This window comes from Barbatula barbatula (assembly GCF_947034865.1).
Source record: "Barbatula barbatula genome assembly, chromosome: 22".
Classification (NCBI taxonomy): domain Eukaryota; kingdom Metazoa; phylum Chordata; class Actinopteri; order Cypriniformes; family Nemacheilidae; genus Barbatula; species Barbatula barbatula.
Window position 1 is genome coordinate 3,732,461 of NC_136785.1, and position 19,376 is coordinate 3,751,836.

The 19,376-nt window shown below is 38.4% G+C and overlaps 1 protein-coding gene across 2 annotated transcripts; it reads left to right on the forward strand.

Moving 5' to 3' along the window:
- The first annotated feature begins 95 nt into the window (after positions 1–95).
- On the forward strand, positions 96–10,207 carry LOC306911623 (cholesterol 7-desaturase nvd). 2 transcript variants are annotated; one of them, XM_079487092.1, is made up of 8 exons: positions 100–750; positions 4,869–5,057; positions 5,148–5,326; positions 5,562–5,687; positions 6,359–6,478; positions 7,298–7,474; positions 7,683–7,756; positions 8,381–9,326. In XM_079487092.1, the coding sequence occupies exons 1-7, from the start codon at positions 321–323 to the stop codon at positions 7,716–7,718; spliced, it is 1,257 nt and encodes a 418-aa protein (XP_079343218.1). In that variant the 5' UTR covers positions 100–320; the 3' UTR covers positions 7,719–7,756; positions 8,381–9,326. The 2 variants fall into 2 exon arrangements, with proteins under 2 accessions (XP_079343217.1, XP_079343218.1); XM_079487091.1 differs by lacking the exon at positions 7,683–7,756 and having other exon boundaries at positions 96–750; positions 8,381–10,207.
- Positions 10,208–19,376: the final 9,169 nt, after the last annotated feature.

Here is a 19,376-nt window from a genome sequence, read left to right on the forward strand (position 1 = left end):
GTTTAAATATTGATCATGCAGGTAAAAGTGCACACCGATGCACAACTTTTAGCACGCAATCTCACCTGACGTGTGGGCGCGGCATCACGGGTGTCACTCAATCGCCGCATCCCGTAACCACGGGGTTGTTGAACGCCACGGACACGTTATGACCCTTAGAAAAAAAACATGCGTAAACACGCATTTTTTTGGTGCGTGGACGACACCGAAGTTTGCTTAGAAACCAAAGAGCGCAGTGGTTATCAAGAGCATTGTCATGTGGGTGCGTGTGTGTAACTGTGACGGGATACCGAATCGGTGCGTGTGTGCGTTTCTTCGTCATGGATAATTCACGGGCATCCTTGATGTTCAAGGGGGTCGCGGTGGTCGCGCTCGCTCTCGCCGCCGCTTTCGCGATGAACGTTCAAGATCCATCACGCACGCTTTTCGGAGGAGGATACCCAGAACTCTGGCGGAGGGCCGGACTGGCCGGTGCCCCTGCGCGCGCGGCAGCCTGCATCTTTGCGGGAGTGTTTCTCTTAGCTGTGGGTTGGTTGTACAGACTGTTATTCGCTCCTCTGGAGCTTCTCCGTGGCGTGGATGAAGTGGGTTACATCGCGGAGGACGGACGATCCCGTGCGCAAGCGGCCAACGAGGTGCGGCGGAGACGCAAGACTGGAGAATTACCCCCGGTTTATCCCAATGGATGGTACCGGGTTTTGGACTCTCACATGCTGGAGAGAGGAGACGTAAAGAGCGTGACTATACTGGGTATGTAACGACGCAGAGAGTGATACGTGAAAGCGTTCCCATGCTGAGAAAAACATCACAGAAAGAAATGATAATAGATCTAATCGTTATAATGGGAATTGCATTAGTTAGTTTTAAAGGAAAATGTTTTGATGACCTCTATCAAACAGCACAGAGCAGAAACAGCGCATTTTAATTGTTGGCGTGCACACGTACGTATCACTGACGCGTTTTGCATTTAAAAGTTGTGCTAAAGTATATAAAAAATCGGAACGCAAATGTGACAAGGACATGTCTGACGCATGTAAACCAGCGCACGCAGGACCCTCCAAACGCCCCGTTTTACGCAAGAGCGCGTTGCCCTTAACAATTACAAATGGGAGATGAACGATAGACCGAGTTTCCGTGTGCCTCACTGCACATTTTTCTGCCATGCGTCTTGCGCAGACGCAGATCTGGGACCGAAATAGATCTGCGCTGATAGTTTTGTAACAGATGGGTTTTCAGGTCACCTCAAAAACGAAATTAGTGGCAAACCGGCATTCTCGATTTGCTCTCCATAACAACATGTTATCACTTCATAATATGGTTGCACATGCGTTCTATAAAAACATTGTCTTTTTTGGGGATGGTTCCATAAAAAAACTTTCTGTTGTGCAAAAGGTTCTCTGTGGAAAAATGTACTGCAAGAAATAAACGTATCTTCTAGGACTCTAAGGGAATTAAAAAGGGTTGTTATATGGCATCACTGTTCAGAATAGCCCCTTTTAGCACCTTTATTTTTCCAAAGTGTAAGCCATGCGGGGTTTGGGATGAAAACACTCATTTTAAACTATTTGAAACAACATTGTTTAATTCTTGCGTGCATATGACTTTGTTTGAAAGACTATAAGGTAGGCTGTATACAAATAATTTCTCACACTGATAACCGGACTGGAACAAAGCAGTCTACTTACATATACTGTAGTCTTGAGCCTTAGTCTTAATGTTGAAAAAGCTTTGAATTTTATAGTTATTTTTGTAAAAATTATACATTTGTTTGCAATGTACAAATGTGTGTGCAGTTTTATCAGGGTTTCCTGGGAACTGCGCCCATGACCTTGCCGATCTACCATAAAGAGGGTATGTATAGCTATACACGGATATGCAAGTGATCAATATCACAATGTGCTTGTTTGTAGTGGACAAAATCTTTGCTAAACCTGTGGCAAACACCAGTTTCTGAGAGATGCTGAGCATTCTGGGAAACAAAAGTGCAAGCAAGCAATTGATTGCTGAAGAAGTCTATAACCATGATACGGCTCTTGTGTGATGCGTACGTGCAGCTCCGACATTGCACGTACACAAGAGCTTAATCCAAGTCTTTGTCTTTTGTTTCTAGCCAAGTAATGGATTTTGTTATGTTTAAATGTCTGTTGCCTAGCTGAGTTACTTTCAGATGCCTTATCATGTTGCAAAGACGACTGGTTTTCAGTGAAATCTTCAAACAAAGTCTTTGTGCTTTTGTCATCGGGATACAGAGATACTGTTGTGATTTTGCTGCTTAGAGACTGTCAAGCCTGTCATGAACTTTAATGCCCTTTTCGTTAAAACATTGACAAATGTTATCACCAAAACATAAGGTAATGGAAAAATAAACATGATTCATAAATCCTTATTTCTTTATTCAAAATGTGGTTTGTGTATATACTGTATATATATATATATATATACAGTACATTCAAACGTCAGATGTCTTAAAGTCTAACGGCAGGGATCTCAGACAATAAAATCATTGATTGTTCTCACTCTTGCCATCTGGACATAATCTCAAAGCTACAGACCAAAAGCGGTTGTCTACCTCTGCAGCAAGACGGCTTTCCATTAATGTTCACAAAGAGGAAAGCATTTCATTGCTAGCAGTTACTGCTACACTGTATTGATGTGCATTTCATAAAACCCTGAAGTTAAGTGGGCTGTTGGCTTGATATCTGACAGAAATCAGACACGATAACGGATGTGCTTACACATGTGCACAGATACCTTTCTACGAGCGAAATATAAACAAAATATATTCTTAATTCGGCATTGATATGCATGTTTTCACCATAATTTCATGTTTATAATTTGTTTTTAAGTTACAAAGTTGTTCCACTGTTTCATTTATGTGTATGTGCAGAGCCAATCCTCCCTATACACAGACTACGCAGGTTGCTTAGGGCCTCTGCACCAGCAGGGGTCCCCCTTGAGTACCGAATCAAAAACACTATAATGTAAACAAGATCTAATTGTTATTACTTGCGGATTAAATACTTTTACATAATAGGTCTCGGACATCATGTAGTGCGAGGCAGGTGATGACATGATGCATGTTTAAATGTCTGTAGCGGAAAAAACATCAACAACACGAACCAAAAGAACAAGAAGGCCTGTGTTTTTGTACTTATTTAGTCTTATTTAGTTTTGCCAAATTATACAAGGACAGTTTTACAAATTCTGTATTTATCTGCTTGAAGTTGGTTTGACGTTGGACGTTCGATAGTCTGAATTTGGGGACCCTCTCCGAAGTTGCACATAGGCTACAGATTAATATACACGTTTCTAACTTCAATAGCGTTTAAAGGGAATACCAGCTGTACAGTGTTCATGTGGGTGTCTGCTTTAGTGCACATCACTGCAATCCACTTTATGTTTGTCCATGATAATATGTCATTTTTGTGTCATCACATTTAAAGAATTATTGATGTGTTTTTGTATGATTATAGCTTTCTTTGGTAAACTATATTTATCATGTTTTGTTTCTGTTGATCACTCATTCGGTTGGTGAAAACACACCGCATTTGCGTGTTAGCTGTTGACTGATAGATGGTTCCAGAACCACGCGTTACTTTAGGTAAATAATTATTCACATTATTATTTCTCATAGTTTACAGTTACGTTTATCTAAATTTAACTATGATAAGGGCCCCCACGAAGGTTTGCTTAGGGCCCCCAGACGTCTAGGATCGGCTCTGTGTATGTGTGTGAGATTTTGTCATCCGAGACGCTGCATTGCAGGCACATAAAACTACTCCGATCAGCATAACCGAGAGGGAGGTTTTCAGTCTTAAACATAGACTTGGAGAGAGAGAGAGAGAGAGAGAGAGAGAGAGAGAGAGAGAAAGTTTGCGAATCAAGGTTTAACAGTTCTGAGGCAATGTGTTGGACTGTTGAAATCCCTGTTTCTGGTTATATAAAAGCTGTAACCTTGCCAAAAGAAAATCATTAACTGATACACTTTAGTAGCCTATTTGTTTTTACTTAATTATTAACTTTTTCATTTGGCTCATTTGGTTGAGAGGTCTCATATAGCTAAATGACGAACCCTGTGGTTGACATTATATTCTGGTCGGACTCTCACATATAGGAGAAGAGGGATCCTGGTTACGCCTATTCTGCATATTGATTGTATATTCAGTTATATGAGAGGTTGGAGTCCAGCTTAAGAAGAGCAGGACTGGATCGGTGTTGTACTTCATTGTTTTATTTATACTCATATTTTTTGTTTTACCCCCTGTGACCCCAACTGTAATAAGTTGTATGGATAAAAAATAGATGGTTTGTTTAAAACGTATTTTAGGTGGTGTGCTGCCTAAGCTAGAGAGGTAATGTAAATATCCTGATCTTCAATTATTTATTTATTTTGTAATTGTTATTATTATCAACCTTTTATTCTCTCATCTGTCTCCTGACAACTTTCAAGTTGACTTGTAATAGAGTTGACTAACTTTAAGTCAGTGATGAAGCGTGATCTATTAACACACAATATCTTAACATTTGATATGAATATTGGATCTACACATCAGTACAATACATATACTTAATAGTAATGCAGCACAGCAATGAAAACAGAACAAGACAGCTCTCCAAAAAACTAAAGATGCTCAGTGGCTCTTCTTTAAAAAAGAAACAACACTGGCTCCTTTAGGTGATTCTGTGTTATGGCACCTGATTGTTTATGCATGTGGCAAATGCTTTTGTCCAAAGCAACCTACAGCGCACATTTCTTTCAGTAGGTGTGTTCCTTGGGAAGTAAAAAAACAACCTTTTCAATGCAAAGGCAGTGTTTTCACATGAGAAATAAAACCTAAGTGTTATTTGTTTGCTTGTTTGTATTTTAGGGCAGCAGGTGGCAGTGTTCCGTGGACAAGACGGCCAGGCTTATGTGGTGGATGCTTACTGCCCCCATTTAGGTGCCAACTTGGCTGTAGGCGGGAGAGTGGTAGGGGGTTGCATAGAATGCCCCTTTCACGGCTGGCAGTTTCGAGGGCAAGATGGGAAATGTGTCAAGATCCCGTATGCAGATAAAGGTGAGACATTAGAACATATTGTTTTCTCACTTAGATAACAATGTAACGCTGTTAAGTGTGTATTTTCTAAGTGTGCATATGGCTCTCTAGTGCCCGAGTTTGCGAAAGTGCGGTGCTGGCTCAGCTGTGAGATCAACGGACAGGTTCTGGTCTGGTTTCACTGTGATGGGTTAGAGCCCAGCTGGAGAGTGCCAGAACAGAGTGAGATCACACGTGGAGAATGGGTTTACCGTGGTCGCACTGAACATTTCATTAATGCACATATTGAGGTGAGGCTTATTTATTTTACTTTTTAATATTAATATTGACTACCAGTCGATTATAGTATTGCCTTTACCGGAAAGAGTCTAGTTGCCCCGGTACATATAAGCCCCCAAACACCATGAACATTTCGTACATTAATATACAGTAGTGGGATTTTCTGTATCTGGGGTTTAGAAATATATATCATCTCCAGGTAGGGACCCCCAGTGAATGTCCACTTCATCTTTGTTTTATTCTCAGGAGATTCCAGAGAACGCTGCAGATATTGCACACCTGGCTCATCTGCATACTCCGGGCATCGTCAGTGGTGCTGATCTCCGCTACACCAACAGCAAGACCTGGGAGTTTATACGACACGATTGGAAGGTTAGAATCAGCACACACATTCCACACATCGTATTTGTTTTTGTCACAGAGAAGCATTATTGTGATGCGGCAGAGCTAAAAGCGATACCACAGCTGTCAAATGTATTGTGAATGTATGTGGTGTGTATGCAATTTAAACCAAATAATAAATGGTCGGTCATCATTTATTCACTCTCATAGTGTTTAAAATCGCTTTATAACTCTCTCTTCTGAGGAACACAAAAGAAGATATTTTGAGAAATGGTTTTGTCTCCATTCAATGGATGTCAATACGGGGTCAGTGTTGCTTGCTTACCAACGTTCTTCAAAATACAATACAGGTTTGGAATTACATTAGGATAAGTAAATGATGAAAGACTTTTATTTTGGGGTTAATTTTCTCGGTTAACCTGCCTTGGCCCGAAACTCTTTACAATGCCAATAACAATACAATACAATAGCACATTTAAAAAAAACACAGAGGTAGACCAAAGTGGTGTACACGCATCAAATAACTTGACAGAAATGTACAAAACACATCAACAAACATAATTTGTTTTTTAAATAAAATCCTCTATGGTATGAAATTTAATTGATTAGACAACAATAGGGTACAATAGAGACAAGCGGTTTACACAAAGGACACATGGAATTATTTCCATGTTATTAATGTTAATTATCATTATTTGTAGGTGGAGTGGAAACCAGAGCCCGAGCCAAACAAGCACTGCTCACAGATGTTGGTGAAACACGCTCTCACTGTGTTTGGACGCCACTGGCCTCTTCTGGATTTGGACGTCCTGGCAACACAGGTGATGGCAGGACTATCCACCAGAGGGAGCCCATGAGCTGTGAAATGCCTTAAGACATGCTGTAGTTATCAGAATGAAAATAAAGTCATGACCGATTTTGCATTTTAAAGCGGTGCCGTGATCTTTGTGTTGTGAGGGTTGTTTGCCGTATTTTAAACAGCGAGTCGAGTGCATATACAGCATGCTTTTATGCAAATGAAATATCAGCTCTCTTGTGTGCTTCGCTGTTATTTATCACCGTGGGATGTGTCAGATTTACAAATGAGATGCTTCTGTTGCACTCGAGACGGACACTTTCTGAATCACTCATTATGGGTTAGATCGTTCAGATCCTATGCTCTTCGAGAATTATTTTAAAATCTCAGAAGTGATTATTGTCCTGACAACATGAAAGGGTTTTATCTGTTGTATTTGTGCAGCAGTCTAAGCTTCGATGCCATCATTTTTCTTCAAGGCTCACCGCTTTTTGTGCGTTGTCTGAAAGGATCTGTCTTGTCACCATAGTGACGGCGAATAAACCTGATGGTATGTGTGAGAATGGTCAAAATTCAAGGCTGTGCGTGAATCTTCACTTGATGTCAGATCTGTTTGATTCTGTGAGGGTGGAATGAGTGCACAAACTGTACTTTAGATGTGAGATCTGCCGGAATACATACATGCGACAGGAATGAGGAAAGATATATTTTTGGTTTGATCCACTTGATTTGATCTCACACAAAATTACAAGTGTGAAATTATCGATAAAACAGGAAACCTACTTTTTTAAAAAACAATGTTATATTACTCTTGTGCATTATTGTAAATGTTTTGCATTTGTAGGTGGGTCCCGGTGTTGTCTTCCTGCTTTTTGAACACAATTTCTTTGGGCGAGGTGTGATCATGCACTGCGTGACCCCCGTCGAGCCTTTACTGCAGTGTGTATCACACACCGTCTTCTACCAGAGCAGCATCCCTCCCCTGGTACCCAAGTTCATTCTTCGGGCTGAATGTATCCAGGTAACTCAGACAAAGATCACACTGTGTGTCTGATTCAGAACAAAAAGTCAATTTGTCCTTCTGACTACAATATAGCTTTGCATTGTCTAAAACGAATATGCAAAGAGTTAAAGCTCTCAAATGTCTGATGAGTTCATTTGTTCTCCTTATTTGTGATACGTTCTGTATAGTAGACGATGTGGACTTGATATTTATTCTTCTTTAACAGGAGACCACCGTTACATTCAGATTCGAAAGTTTCTAATGCTACAATACCGAGAGAAATGACTTCACAATGCATAAGTAGACGCAATGGCAATGTGAAATACAAATGCAAAGCTGTGTTAAAAATCTATCTTATTTTTATTTAATATACTTTTTTCTTGTTCTTGTACTTTCTTTTTACTTGTTGTCTTTACCGTATTCAAGGAACAAAAACATTTTGGAATTTGGGATATGTTGCTAGTTATTCACAGAATGAATAAAAGATAATTCATTTAAGATATTTTCATTAACATGTACGCTACCTATAAATTATTTTTCATAACAGCGTATCTCCTTGGTTAGTGCATAGGGCTAGCAACGCCAAGGTCATTGGTTCAATCCCAGGGGATTGCACATAGTCAGAAACAAATGTATAGTACAATGCAATGTAAGTCGCTTTGGATAAAAGAGTCTGCCAAATGCGTAAATGTAAACATTAACCAAGCCAGCTATATACTGTATATGACTGATTCACATATAATGACTTATGTTTGTTTTTCAATTTAGTTGATATTTACTCTTATTAAATTGTATTATAATACTGTTTCTCTAAATATCTGTATTAGCAACTGCCTGTAAAGGACGTCAGTCATCATATTTAGTTGTACTAAACCAAAATATAAAATATATATGGTGTCTAAAACAGTATTTTTTTTGTGACAGTTTGAACGAGATGTGATGATCTGGAACAACAAGACGTACATCTCCAAACCCATGCTTGTGAAAGAAGATTCAGCTATACAGAAACACAGACGCTGGTTCAGTCAGTTCTACAGCGAGAACAGCCCCCGACTGCGCTACCAACACGACACCCTGGACTTCTGACCGCAAACAACGCTTTAGCCAATATGAGCTTCAAGGAAGCAGATACAAATATTTTTTTAACAAATAATATAAATGGCTAATATTATAAGTTGATATTTAAATATCTTATGCACTATAAACATTATTATGCAAGAATGCAAATTATGCAAACCTTTTTCTCGAGCAATTCTTTTTAATGAAACACTGATTCAACAAATAATGTGCACCGAAATCAATAAAGCAAATACAAAATAAAAGTGCAATTTGAATTTGGAAATAACTCGATTTTGATTTTTATGAAGCAATAAGCAAAACACAGCCTATAGTTTGCTTTTTAAGTCTGTCAAAATGAGCGACACTAACATTGTTTTCTTTTCCACGGCAAATAGCTTTCGTCCTTGTTGAAGTGCCTCTGACAATCAGGAGTCAGTAAAGAATACTGTACGTATCTCTCTCCTTAGCTGCTAAATTTATTGATTGGAGAATCGCACAGTCTTGACTTTTACTGCTATAATTGGGATTCAGCTGTCTGAAGAGTCGTTTGAGCTTCAGTATGCAGTGAATCAAAGCTCTTACCGAAGCACCAGGTCGTGTAAGCAAGGCTGTGCACAGATGCAAAGAGAGAACACAGAGTTCTCAGATGCAGATTGTATAACATATACAGAAAGTGTGTTACTCTGCCCTAGTTTTGATTTTACCATTTTATTTTCTTGAAAGGGATCCATTTTCTAAGCGATCAGACATTTCACATGGTGGAAATTAAAATGAGTGAAAAATGTGTAATAAATACGAATGTTTTATGTTTACAGTTTTATTATTTGTTTCGTGTTTCAGGGCTTGACTGAAAGCCTTCTTTCACGTTTTAAATGTCGCCATAATTAGTTGTCCATTCACCCATTGATACTGAAGCCTTTTATTATCCAATAGACCGCACTGTGGAAATAAGGATCCCCAAAATAGCTGCCAAGTAGGTTGCGCAATTACCCGACACGTTGCCATCGATTAACGTCAATAATAGTTATCCGCATCTAAAGTAGCAATACTGTCGCAGAGCAATCCAATCGAGTTCCCTCCAATCCCAGTCTAAGTGGCATTAATGAATCGGCCTGACCGTGTTAACAGCACGTGTCTTTTATGACACGTAGCATATGCTGAGGTCATGCGCCAGTTAATGTATCCTGTCATAAAGCGAGATGGAGCTCACGCCATGTTGGGTGACTACCAGAAACATATGCTAGTATGCAGATGTTTCGCTCTCATTAATTAAGTCCTCTTAAGCTCCTCTCCTGTCGAGACTGAAGTGTCTTGTGTGTTTTGCGTCTCTGTGTTCAGACAGCATGCATGGTTGTACAGACTGTTCCTCTGACGTGTGTCTCGGCACTGACTGCTGCAAAACACAGAGAGGAACATTATGATAGACACTGTGACAGTCCCAAGGCTCTCGATATAAGATCTGTGAAACATCACTTTTTTTTACAATAATTAGGGGTTTGTTTAAACCCCAAGTATGATATTTTGGTGCATAATTTGTTCTGCATAGTCATGTCTTATAGGCATGAAGGACATGTGCTTTTACTTTTCTAAGCAAAAATGAAAACATCGGGTTTATTGTGTTATTTCTATGACGAGATCTGGGTTAATATGCATTAGTGTTTCTAAATGTAAATTATTAAAGATGCATATTGCAAAAGTCTCTGACATTGAAACTGTCAGACCCCCTGGTCCCTACACTGATTTTCTTATCGGACCTATTGGTTAACGTTGATAAAGTACTAATTGTCAGAGATTTTAATATCCAAGTAGATAGCTAAATATGCATTAGCAGTGGCGTTTAACACAACAAATCAATGGACCCACTCATCCATTTAATCATACACTAGACCTGATTATATCTGCCGATCTTACCAATATATATATTATACCAAGTCTGTCCCATGATTTAGTACCAACCATCGCCCCAAAAGAAGGGCTACAGTGTTGTTCACCTATAAAACAGGGAGATTTTATTTAACTTATCTAACATCTAAACCTACAACTTGCTTATTCGACCCCATACCAACTAAATTATTTAAAGAGTTACTACCTGTTGCAATTGAGCCCATATGTAACATTATCAACTCGTCAATTAATCTAGGGCATGTCCCAGGACCCTTTAAGATGGCCGTCATTACGCCTCTTATCAATAATTCAAATTTAGATCCCCATGAACTAGGAAACTATATACCGATTTCAAATCTCCCTTACCTGTTTAAAATACTAGAAAAAGTAGTGTGCACTCAGTTATGCTCTTTCTTACAAAATAATGACATACACGAATAATTTCAGTCAGGCTTTAGACCGCATCATAGCGCTAAACTGTGCTCGTTAAAATTACATACGACCTACTTATAGCATCAGATAAAGGTAACATCTCACTCCTAGTGCTGCTTGACCTTAGTGCTGCGTTCGATACTATAGACCATAACATACTTCTAGATTGCTTACACAATTATACCGGTATTGAGGGACAGGCAGTACAATGGTTCAGATCTTACTTATCAGACAGACATCAATTTGTCCATTTAAATAGGGAATCATCAAATCTAATGCAAGTAAATTATGGATTAACAGGGATCGGTTCTAGGACCCTTGCTATTGTCCATATATGCTGCCCATTGGAAACATTATTAGAAAACATGGAATTAGCTTCCAGTGTTATGCAGATGATACTCAGCTATATATCTCATCAAGACCAGATGATTCCTCCCAGCTATCCAATTAGGTAAGGGTGCATTGAAGATATAAAATATTGGATGATTTATAATTTACTTCTTTTAAATTCTAATAAAACAGAAATATTACTTATCGTACAAAAGACACGCAAACCGAATATTTCTGATTATAAACTGCAAGTTGAAGGCTTTTAAAAGAATACAGTAAAAGATCTAGGCATTATATTAGACAGCAACCTGTCATTTCGAAATCGCATCTCAAATGTCACAAAACAGCTATCTTCTGCCTTAGAAATGTTGCCAAATGATTAAATATTCTATGTGTTGCTGACGCAGAGAAGCTTATTCATGCATTTGTGACCTCAAGACTTGACTACTGTAATGCACTATATAGTGGTTGTCCAGCATCATCAATAAACAAACTACAGTTAGTTCAGAATGCAGCTGCCAGAGTTCTAACCAGGTCCAGAAAATACCATCACATAACCCAAATGTTATCAACCCTTCACTGGCTACCCATACGTATCATATTGACAGAGTTATTTTAATCACTTATAAAGCCTTAAACAGTTTAGCCCCTACTTACATAACAGAGCTTCTATCACACTACAACCCATCACACTTTCTAAGATCTCAAAACTCCAGACTTTTGAGAACACCTAGAATAACTAAATCCACCAAAGGGGGTCAAGCTTTCTCATACGTAGCAGCTAACTTTGGAATAGTCTTCACTATTCGAGGGTCAGACACACTCGCCCAATTTAAATCTAGATTAAAGTGACATCTTTTAAGCCAAGCATTCACTTAATGCAAAATATCCTAAATAAACCACCAGGAGACAGCATTTATTAGATAGTATTTACTAGAATTATTTACCTTGTTCTATGAACACCATGTAATATGCCGTGTTTGACCTTTTTTCTTATTTCCTCCTGTAAAGCTGCTTTGGAACAATGCACATTATGGAAAGCCCTATATAAATACAATTTAATTGAAACTGATGATTTGTTTTTTGTTTTGTTCACATCTTTGTTTGTTTGTTTTTTAACAGCATTAGCGGAGATGCCATACTCATGCATTTAAGAATAAACTGTGCAGATGATTTTTTATGTCTCAAATGTGACCTCATCTTTATAGTCACTTCTTTCAGGCTACATGCCAATAACTTTCTCAACTTTTAACATTTTTTAGCAGACAAACGAGCAGTTATAAGAAAACGACCTTTGTTTTTGTTCTAGGACACCTCAGGTGCTTGGAAAAACCTAAGAGACTATTATTACATTTCAGGAGGCATGTGTGGTGTTTTTGTTTTTCTCGATTTGGGACAACTTTCTTTAGCTCTCTTGTGATGTTCGTATAGCCTTTGAGAGCATCTTCTGACCTTGAGACTGCTGAGTTGGCACTAAAGCAACAGTCGGAGGTAATTCATAACATCTGCGACTGTAAGACTAGCTTTACCTATAAGAATTCGTGTTCAAATAGTGACAGATGGTCCTGGAAATAATTCTAAGAAAGACAATTTGTTTCCAGTTAGCCCTCAAAGTAACAACAGTAATAAAGTAAAAACAGAAAAAGTGTAACAATCTAAGCAACAACTTGACATATATGACAAAATAAATAAACTCAACATACGTTTTAAATTGAGAGATGTATTAAATAAAATACACAGGCGAATTTTTATTAACATATAATATGTATCATATTCCGTGTTGAATAATGTCTGTGTACCTAATGTCTGTGTACCCAAACTACAAGTTCTCCGATATTTTTAATGAACCGAACTGTTGTGCTCAGTGTTGCCAACTCAACCCTAACCCAACTTTGAAATAAAACATAGGAACAATGTTTTTAAAAATAAATAAAAAACTTTTATCGACTTTGCCCGATGACGCAAGGCCTCTTAAATATGCAAATTAGCATCTATGACGCTAAGCAACTTCAAGCTCGCGTTAAAATAGTTGGCAACGCAAAAAAAAATAAAAAAATAAACCCAGATATTTAGCAGTTCGCGGTTTCAATGATTGTGTAAAGTTATATCTCTTCGATTATGTTAACCACAAACCTGTACAGCCTGATATGCACAAAAACGCAGAGGGACACATTTGGTTTATCTATTGAACGGATTTCACCGGGAATTCCGCGCACATCGCTGAACCGATTCCGACAGATGGATCTGTCAGCATGACATAAGGGAATACGCCAGGAATCTGATAGCTCAAGACCACCATGTGTGGACAGTATGGCCCGTCTGAGCTTCAGCGCTACCGCATGCCCAATTTGCAATGAATCGTACAGCTCAACAACCGTTCACGGCATGGCATTGCTGAAAGGGGACCGTAAACCTCGCCAACTCTGTTTGATCAACATGCCGCAGCTCTAGCCGTGTTAAATGCCTCCCATGGCGCCAGAAAAGCCCTCTTTACTTCGGGAGAAAAGGTTTGGGAACTCTCATGCCTCAACGCATCGGTTTTTACTGATCTCTCCCGCAACACTGAGCGTTTCTACAGTAACGCTAAACGGACAAACTGCTCGTAAAACACTCCTTTGGTTAAGAACAGTGTTGCCAACTAATGGCAAGTAGCTAAAGCCTGGCCGAAATGTCATTAAATGTCAATAGATGTTGCCACGTGCTGATTTGCATACAATTGACGTCATCACGTAGTATCTGACAAGCTAAGCGCTTAAGGGCAGGTTCACATCTCTATTCTATGAGCTGTCATATACCGTGTTATATTAAAACAATACACCCGAATGCACAATAAATATGTTCTTAATGACCGTTTCTGTTGCAGACAGTGATGTATAAAGTAGGCTACCTAAACCATACTTGAGTAAAAGTACAAATATCTTGCCAGAAAATGACTTTGGTAGATGTGAGAGTAACCTTAGAATATAACTTGAGTAAAAGTCTTTAAGTAACAGATAAATATTGTACTTGCGTATCAAAAGTACTTTTTATATTATATCTTTAGTATTTAATGTAAAGTTTAAGCAAACGTTGTTAAAAAAATGAAAGTTCTGTCATGATTTACTCACCCTCGGTTTGTTTTTATATAAATGTATTTGTGCTGTTAAACACAGAGAAAGATATTTGTAAGAATGTAAGAATGCAATTTCCTGTTCTGTGACATCATCCACGACCATAGTAGGAAATACAAAGTGAGATATTTGGAAGAATTTAGCAACACAAACAGTTCTGGGGCACTTTACCATTGTCATTTTTCCTACTATGGCAGTCAAGGATGTCACCGAACTGAAAATTGCTAACATTCTTCTAAATGTCTTTCTCTGTGTCTCTGTCCTATTTATACAGGTATGAAATGACATGAGCGTAAGCAAATGAACTATCACTTTACTACAAAAAATATAATTTTACAAATTTTAAAACGTTTTATCTTGAACAACATGTTGCCAAATTGCTAAACTATCAAAATACAAGTTCAGAAACCACATCTTTCAGACCTTACTTTATAAATTACAACTTTATTAAAGGACACCCCAAATATTATCCTCTTAGAGAACAACTTGGAACAAAATCAGCTTTTTGCATATTGCATTTGCCTTACAGTATATCATTTGAAAATTCGTTGAAACCGAAAAATTAGCTGTTTAAAAGAAGCAGCAAATTTAAACCTTGTGTTGAAATGAACCACAGAGACCACCTTTTTGGACTTGCAGGTTCAACATTGTCATAGTGACCGGATCACTGACTTGTCTATTTCAGTTCTGTTTCTATGCTTTTATTTTGTAGCAAAAGTAAAAAGTAAAAGTATACATTTTATTCAGTTAATATATGAAGACTCAAGTAAAGTAAAGATACTCCCAAAAAATACTTACTGTACTCATTTTCACTTTGTTATATTACAACACTGGTTGCAGACAGCAAAAACATGTAAAAGTGAGTGAACTCGACCACTTAAAACTATACACCAGCAGTCACTTCCGTTGAACAGCTTAATTCCGTCTGTGTTCATGTTTATGCCTCCATGCAGCGTTTTAAATCATAACTAAACTCTGCCTACTCGCAGTGAGTTGTGGGTAATATTAGACGTTAGCGTTTGAATCATTCTGCCCCAACATCTGGAAATATTTGGATTACTCTTTTCAACATAATACAATTTAGGACGTACTAATTCTATTTTCTAGTAGTATTTAGGACGGATAGTATGCGAATTGGGACGCAGAATTAGAGTTAAGGAATTTCTCAGACTGTAGATTCATCCTAATTTTTCTACTTTGAGAAACCGTTAAAGACATAAATAATATTCAGAAAACCATTTATCATTGTACAGACCCACTCACAGACCTCTTTCCATATTGATTAAACTTGTCCAAAATAGGGCAGATATACTGTTTTCAATTCAAATATCTTTTCTCATCCCAATGGACAGTATATTTCTGGTGTAACATTTGGTTGTTTGAAAGTTCTTCTCTTGGTCTGCGTCCTAGTTTTCTAATGAAGCGATGGACCTCATAACCATAGCAACCCTCAGAGGTTGGTGCAATGCCACGGCACTTCTGTGTGCATACTCCATCCCAAGATGTCTGTTGCTTTTGTTTTGATCCTTTTAACACATTTTCACATTTTTTGACAAGATAAATAAGGGACAGCCACACAGCATGAGCGTCTGCATTAGACTTTGTAACATCTTTTCCACCTGAATGCACTAAATGTAGAATATTTATGTACGAAACCCATTTTTGCATTTAAGCTGCACATATGGAGCATTTGACACACCTCGCTGGACTGAGTCACTGGTTAGGGAATAGAAGGAATGGAAGGATAGCTCATCAAATATAGATTAACACACCAAACTGTACATGAAAAACACATTGTGTGGGTCTTCATGGTCCTCTGTTGGATATAAGGGCAAACCAGAACAGCACTTAAATGTTTAAAGTGACTCTTTAAAGGACTGTAACACTTATATATAGAGGCTGAATTGTCGGTTTATCAAAGTTGTCAATGGACTGCTATCTAGGTCTTACTACTGACACTATGAATAGGCAAATTTTTCATTCTGTAAATATGGTTTGTGAATGATGAACGTCTGGCAAGTGGAATGTTGTGTTGAACATTTGAAAATTGTTTAATCGTTGATGGACCCCTATGTCAATCCAAACCTGTATGAATTCCTCCAACCAAACACATTGGACCCCATTGACTTTAATGGACACAAAAAAAGATTTTCTGTCGTATTATACAAAATAAAAGGTCATTTGACCCATCTCATACTATTATTCATAGCTCTAAGCAACAGTTATGCTGCTTGCACAATCAAACCTCTCCAGATGATCCAGAATGCGGCGGCAAGAGTGGTCTTCAATGAACCGAAGAGAGCGCATGTAACTCCGCTCTTCATCAGGTTACACTGGCTCCCTGTTGCCGCCCGCATAAAGTTCAAGGCTTTGCTCCTGGCCTACAAGACCAACACCGGATCTGCACCATCGTATCTCCACTCGCTAATGCAGATCTATGTTCCTGCCAGATCACTGCGGTCTGCAAAGGAACAACGACTAGTGGTACCATCCCAAAAAGGAAAAAAGTCACTCTCCCGTACCTTCACTGGATCTGTTCCACATTGGTGGAATGATCTACCAGCTGCTACAAGATCAGCAGACTCGGTTGCCATCTTTAAAAAACACCTAAAAACGCATCTCTTCCGTCAACACGTTGCTGATTGAGTTTTTCCTTATTCTCTTCCCTTTCCTTCTTAAAAAAAAAAAAAAAAAAAAACCTTACTAACCTCACTATTCTTAGCTTTTATACTGTGCTAGGCTTTAATGGACTAGTTTGATGCACTTATGTATTTTCGTTGCCTATGTTATTATAATTGCTTCCAATGTTTCCTCATCTGTAAGTCGCTTTGGATAAAAGCGTCTGCTAAATGACTAAATGTAAAATGTAAATGTAGAGGATAAAGAAAATGCTTATGGCACGTTTCTAAGTCATCATTTGTCGTTTTAAATATTGCAATAAATATTGTATTGTGGCCATAATACAGATGTATTATCCTACAGTGAGATTTTTATATCGTTACAACCCTAATTATAAATCATAAATTTGTATTATATCATCTATTGATTATAAAAAAAAAATGTTTCCAACATTACATATATTGACTATAATCCGCTATTCACTTTATTTCCACACGAAGGACCCCATTTAAAAACAATAACCCAATTTGAGTAAACTGGAGCATTATTCAGCCTCTCCCTATCTCTCCCTTTCTCACACACACACAAACACACACACACACACACACACACACACACACACACACACACACACACTTACTAATAAGTCTTGACTCCTGTCTGTATTCAGTGGTGTATATGTCTATGTATGTGCGTTGGCAGTATATCATTATATAATGGCTGCATTGCAGGCTGGCCCAGCTGTATTGATGTGCAGAGATGTGGGAGTCTGGAGGAGGGAGACGAACACGAGCGAAGCCAGCAAGGTCCTTGTCGCTTGGTCAGCCTTTTGTGTAGCTCTCAGCAAGCAGGAGACATTCAGGTATTCACAACACTTCAGACAGAGAGGCAGCACGCTCTGCTACCCGTGGAATCACACAGAAAACCCTCATATTGTATTTATCAATGAAAATGACATAGATGCAGCCCATTCTTAGGCAAATAGCTTGCGTGATTAGATAAATAAATAAAAACGGATTCTGATTTAATATAGTCGTTCGATGCTACAGTTATATTTGTAATTAATATATAACGAATACATAAAAGTAAATAAAAGCTATATAAAGATGCCCCCCCAAGGCGTGTGATACATTATTTAAAGTCGACAGAGTATCTCGATCAATTGTGACCTAATTTACAAATCCCCTCTTCAAATTTGACTGCTATGACATTCACACATGGAGGATTATTTCCCACGGTTAATGAAATATTAATAGGGTTTCAATTGCTGATTCTCTAAGCACAGCGAAATTAAATCAAATCATAATGTGTTGATAATAAAACCACAACCACTGTTGAACTTTTCTGTTTTTTGACCACAGATTCATCAGCGCATGATACTGCATAATGAAGGCAAGGACAAATCCATGAGCCCGTATTGGAATATATGCATATTTATGTGCTTGCCCATTCATGTATTCAGATTTTGCTTGGTTTTTACAATGCTTGTTTTAAAGCACGACTGTCACTTCGCCTCATTAACACCCTGCATTGCCAATGAGTACAAAATGCCTACATGTGAATTCTTTGAAACTTCACACTTCAGGAGAGAGGCTTGTTTCCTTGGTAACCATTTTCCCCTTTTGTTCTTATGTGCAGCACAAAATGCTTCTCATGCACCTGCATGGAGAGATCATTACCCTTATTTTCAGAAAGCTAGCTGTAGACTTTCTTTTCAACACATCTTGCCGGGTCCTGTGACGTGCATTCTAAACCGCGCATCTCTGAAAATCAAGCAAAATGAAAGCTTCGCACGGATGCACAAAACGGATGTCGCTTCATGCTGGGGGTGCAGTGATTCAGCCGGGCCACTTTATGTAATTACTTTGAAAGTCTAGGTTTGAGAGGCGGCGCATGTGTTTTTATGATCGAAAGCTGTGAAATATGGATGCCGTGCTTACATAATTGATCATCTGAACTTGGAAAAACTATACATCAGTGGTGAAGTTTAGCTGAAGTATGTTAGAGGATGCAGTGATGCATTATTAAAAGTAATAGTTCCAAATAATAAAGAATATTTTAAAGTGGAGAAATAATCTTGATTGGAAGAGTGTCTCAGGTTTTAATGTGAATAATTTTCAAAGTGTAAGTGTTTCTAGGCCTCTCTTTTGGGAATAAACGATCCATCTTTCTTCTGAACACTTCCTCGATTATAAGACAAGGAAATAACTGACTGTCTGTTCTTGCCAGAATCCATAACCACTGGAATTAAAACGATTCAAATAAAAATGTTCATCCGCTGTAAAAAACCATGCGTCGTATTGGCGCTCATTAACATTTTCTGCATTATTTTGTTCCAACCGCACAATTCCTCAGTGTGGCGTAAAGCATTTATTCCCTCATTTTGAAATGAACGCGTGGCTGGTTTATGACACTTAAGCGTTATAATTCGAGCTGAACGCCAACGCGCAAAACTGGAGGAGTTGCGGGGGCGCGCGTAAAAGAGC

Excerpts from the sequence above, each read along its gene's own strand:
- LOC306911623 (XM_079487091.1), top strand. The coding sequence starts at position 321 with ATGGATAATTCACGGGCATCCTTGATGTTCAAGGGGGTCGCGGTGGTC. Across the intron at positions 751-4,868 it reads AAAGAGCGTGACTATACTGG|GGCAGCAGGTGGCAGTGTTC; the intron begins GTATGTAACGAC and ends TTTGTATTTTAG. Across the intron at positions 6,479-7,297 it reads TGGACGTCCTGGCAACACAG|GTGGGTCCCGGTGTTGTCTT; the intron begins GTGATGGCAGGA and ends TTGCATTTGTAG.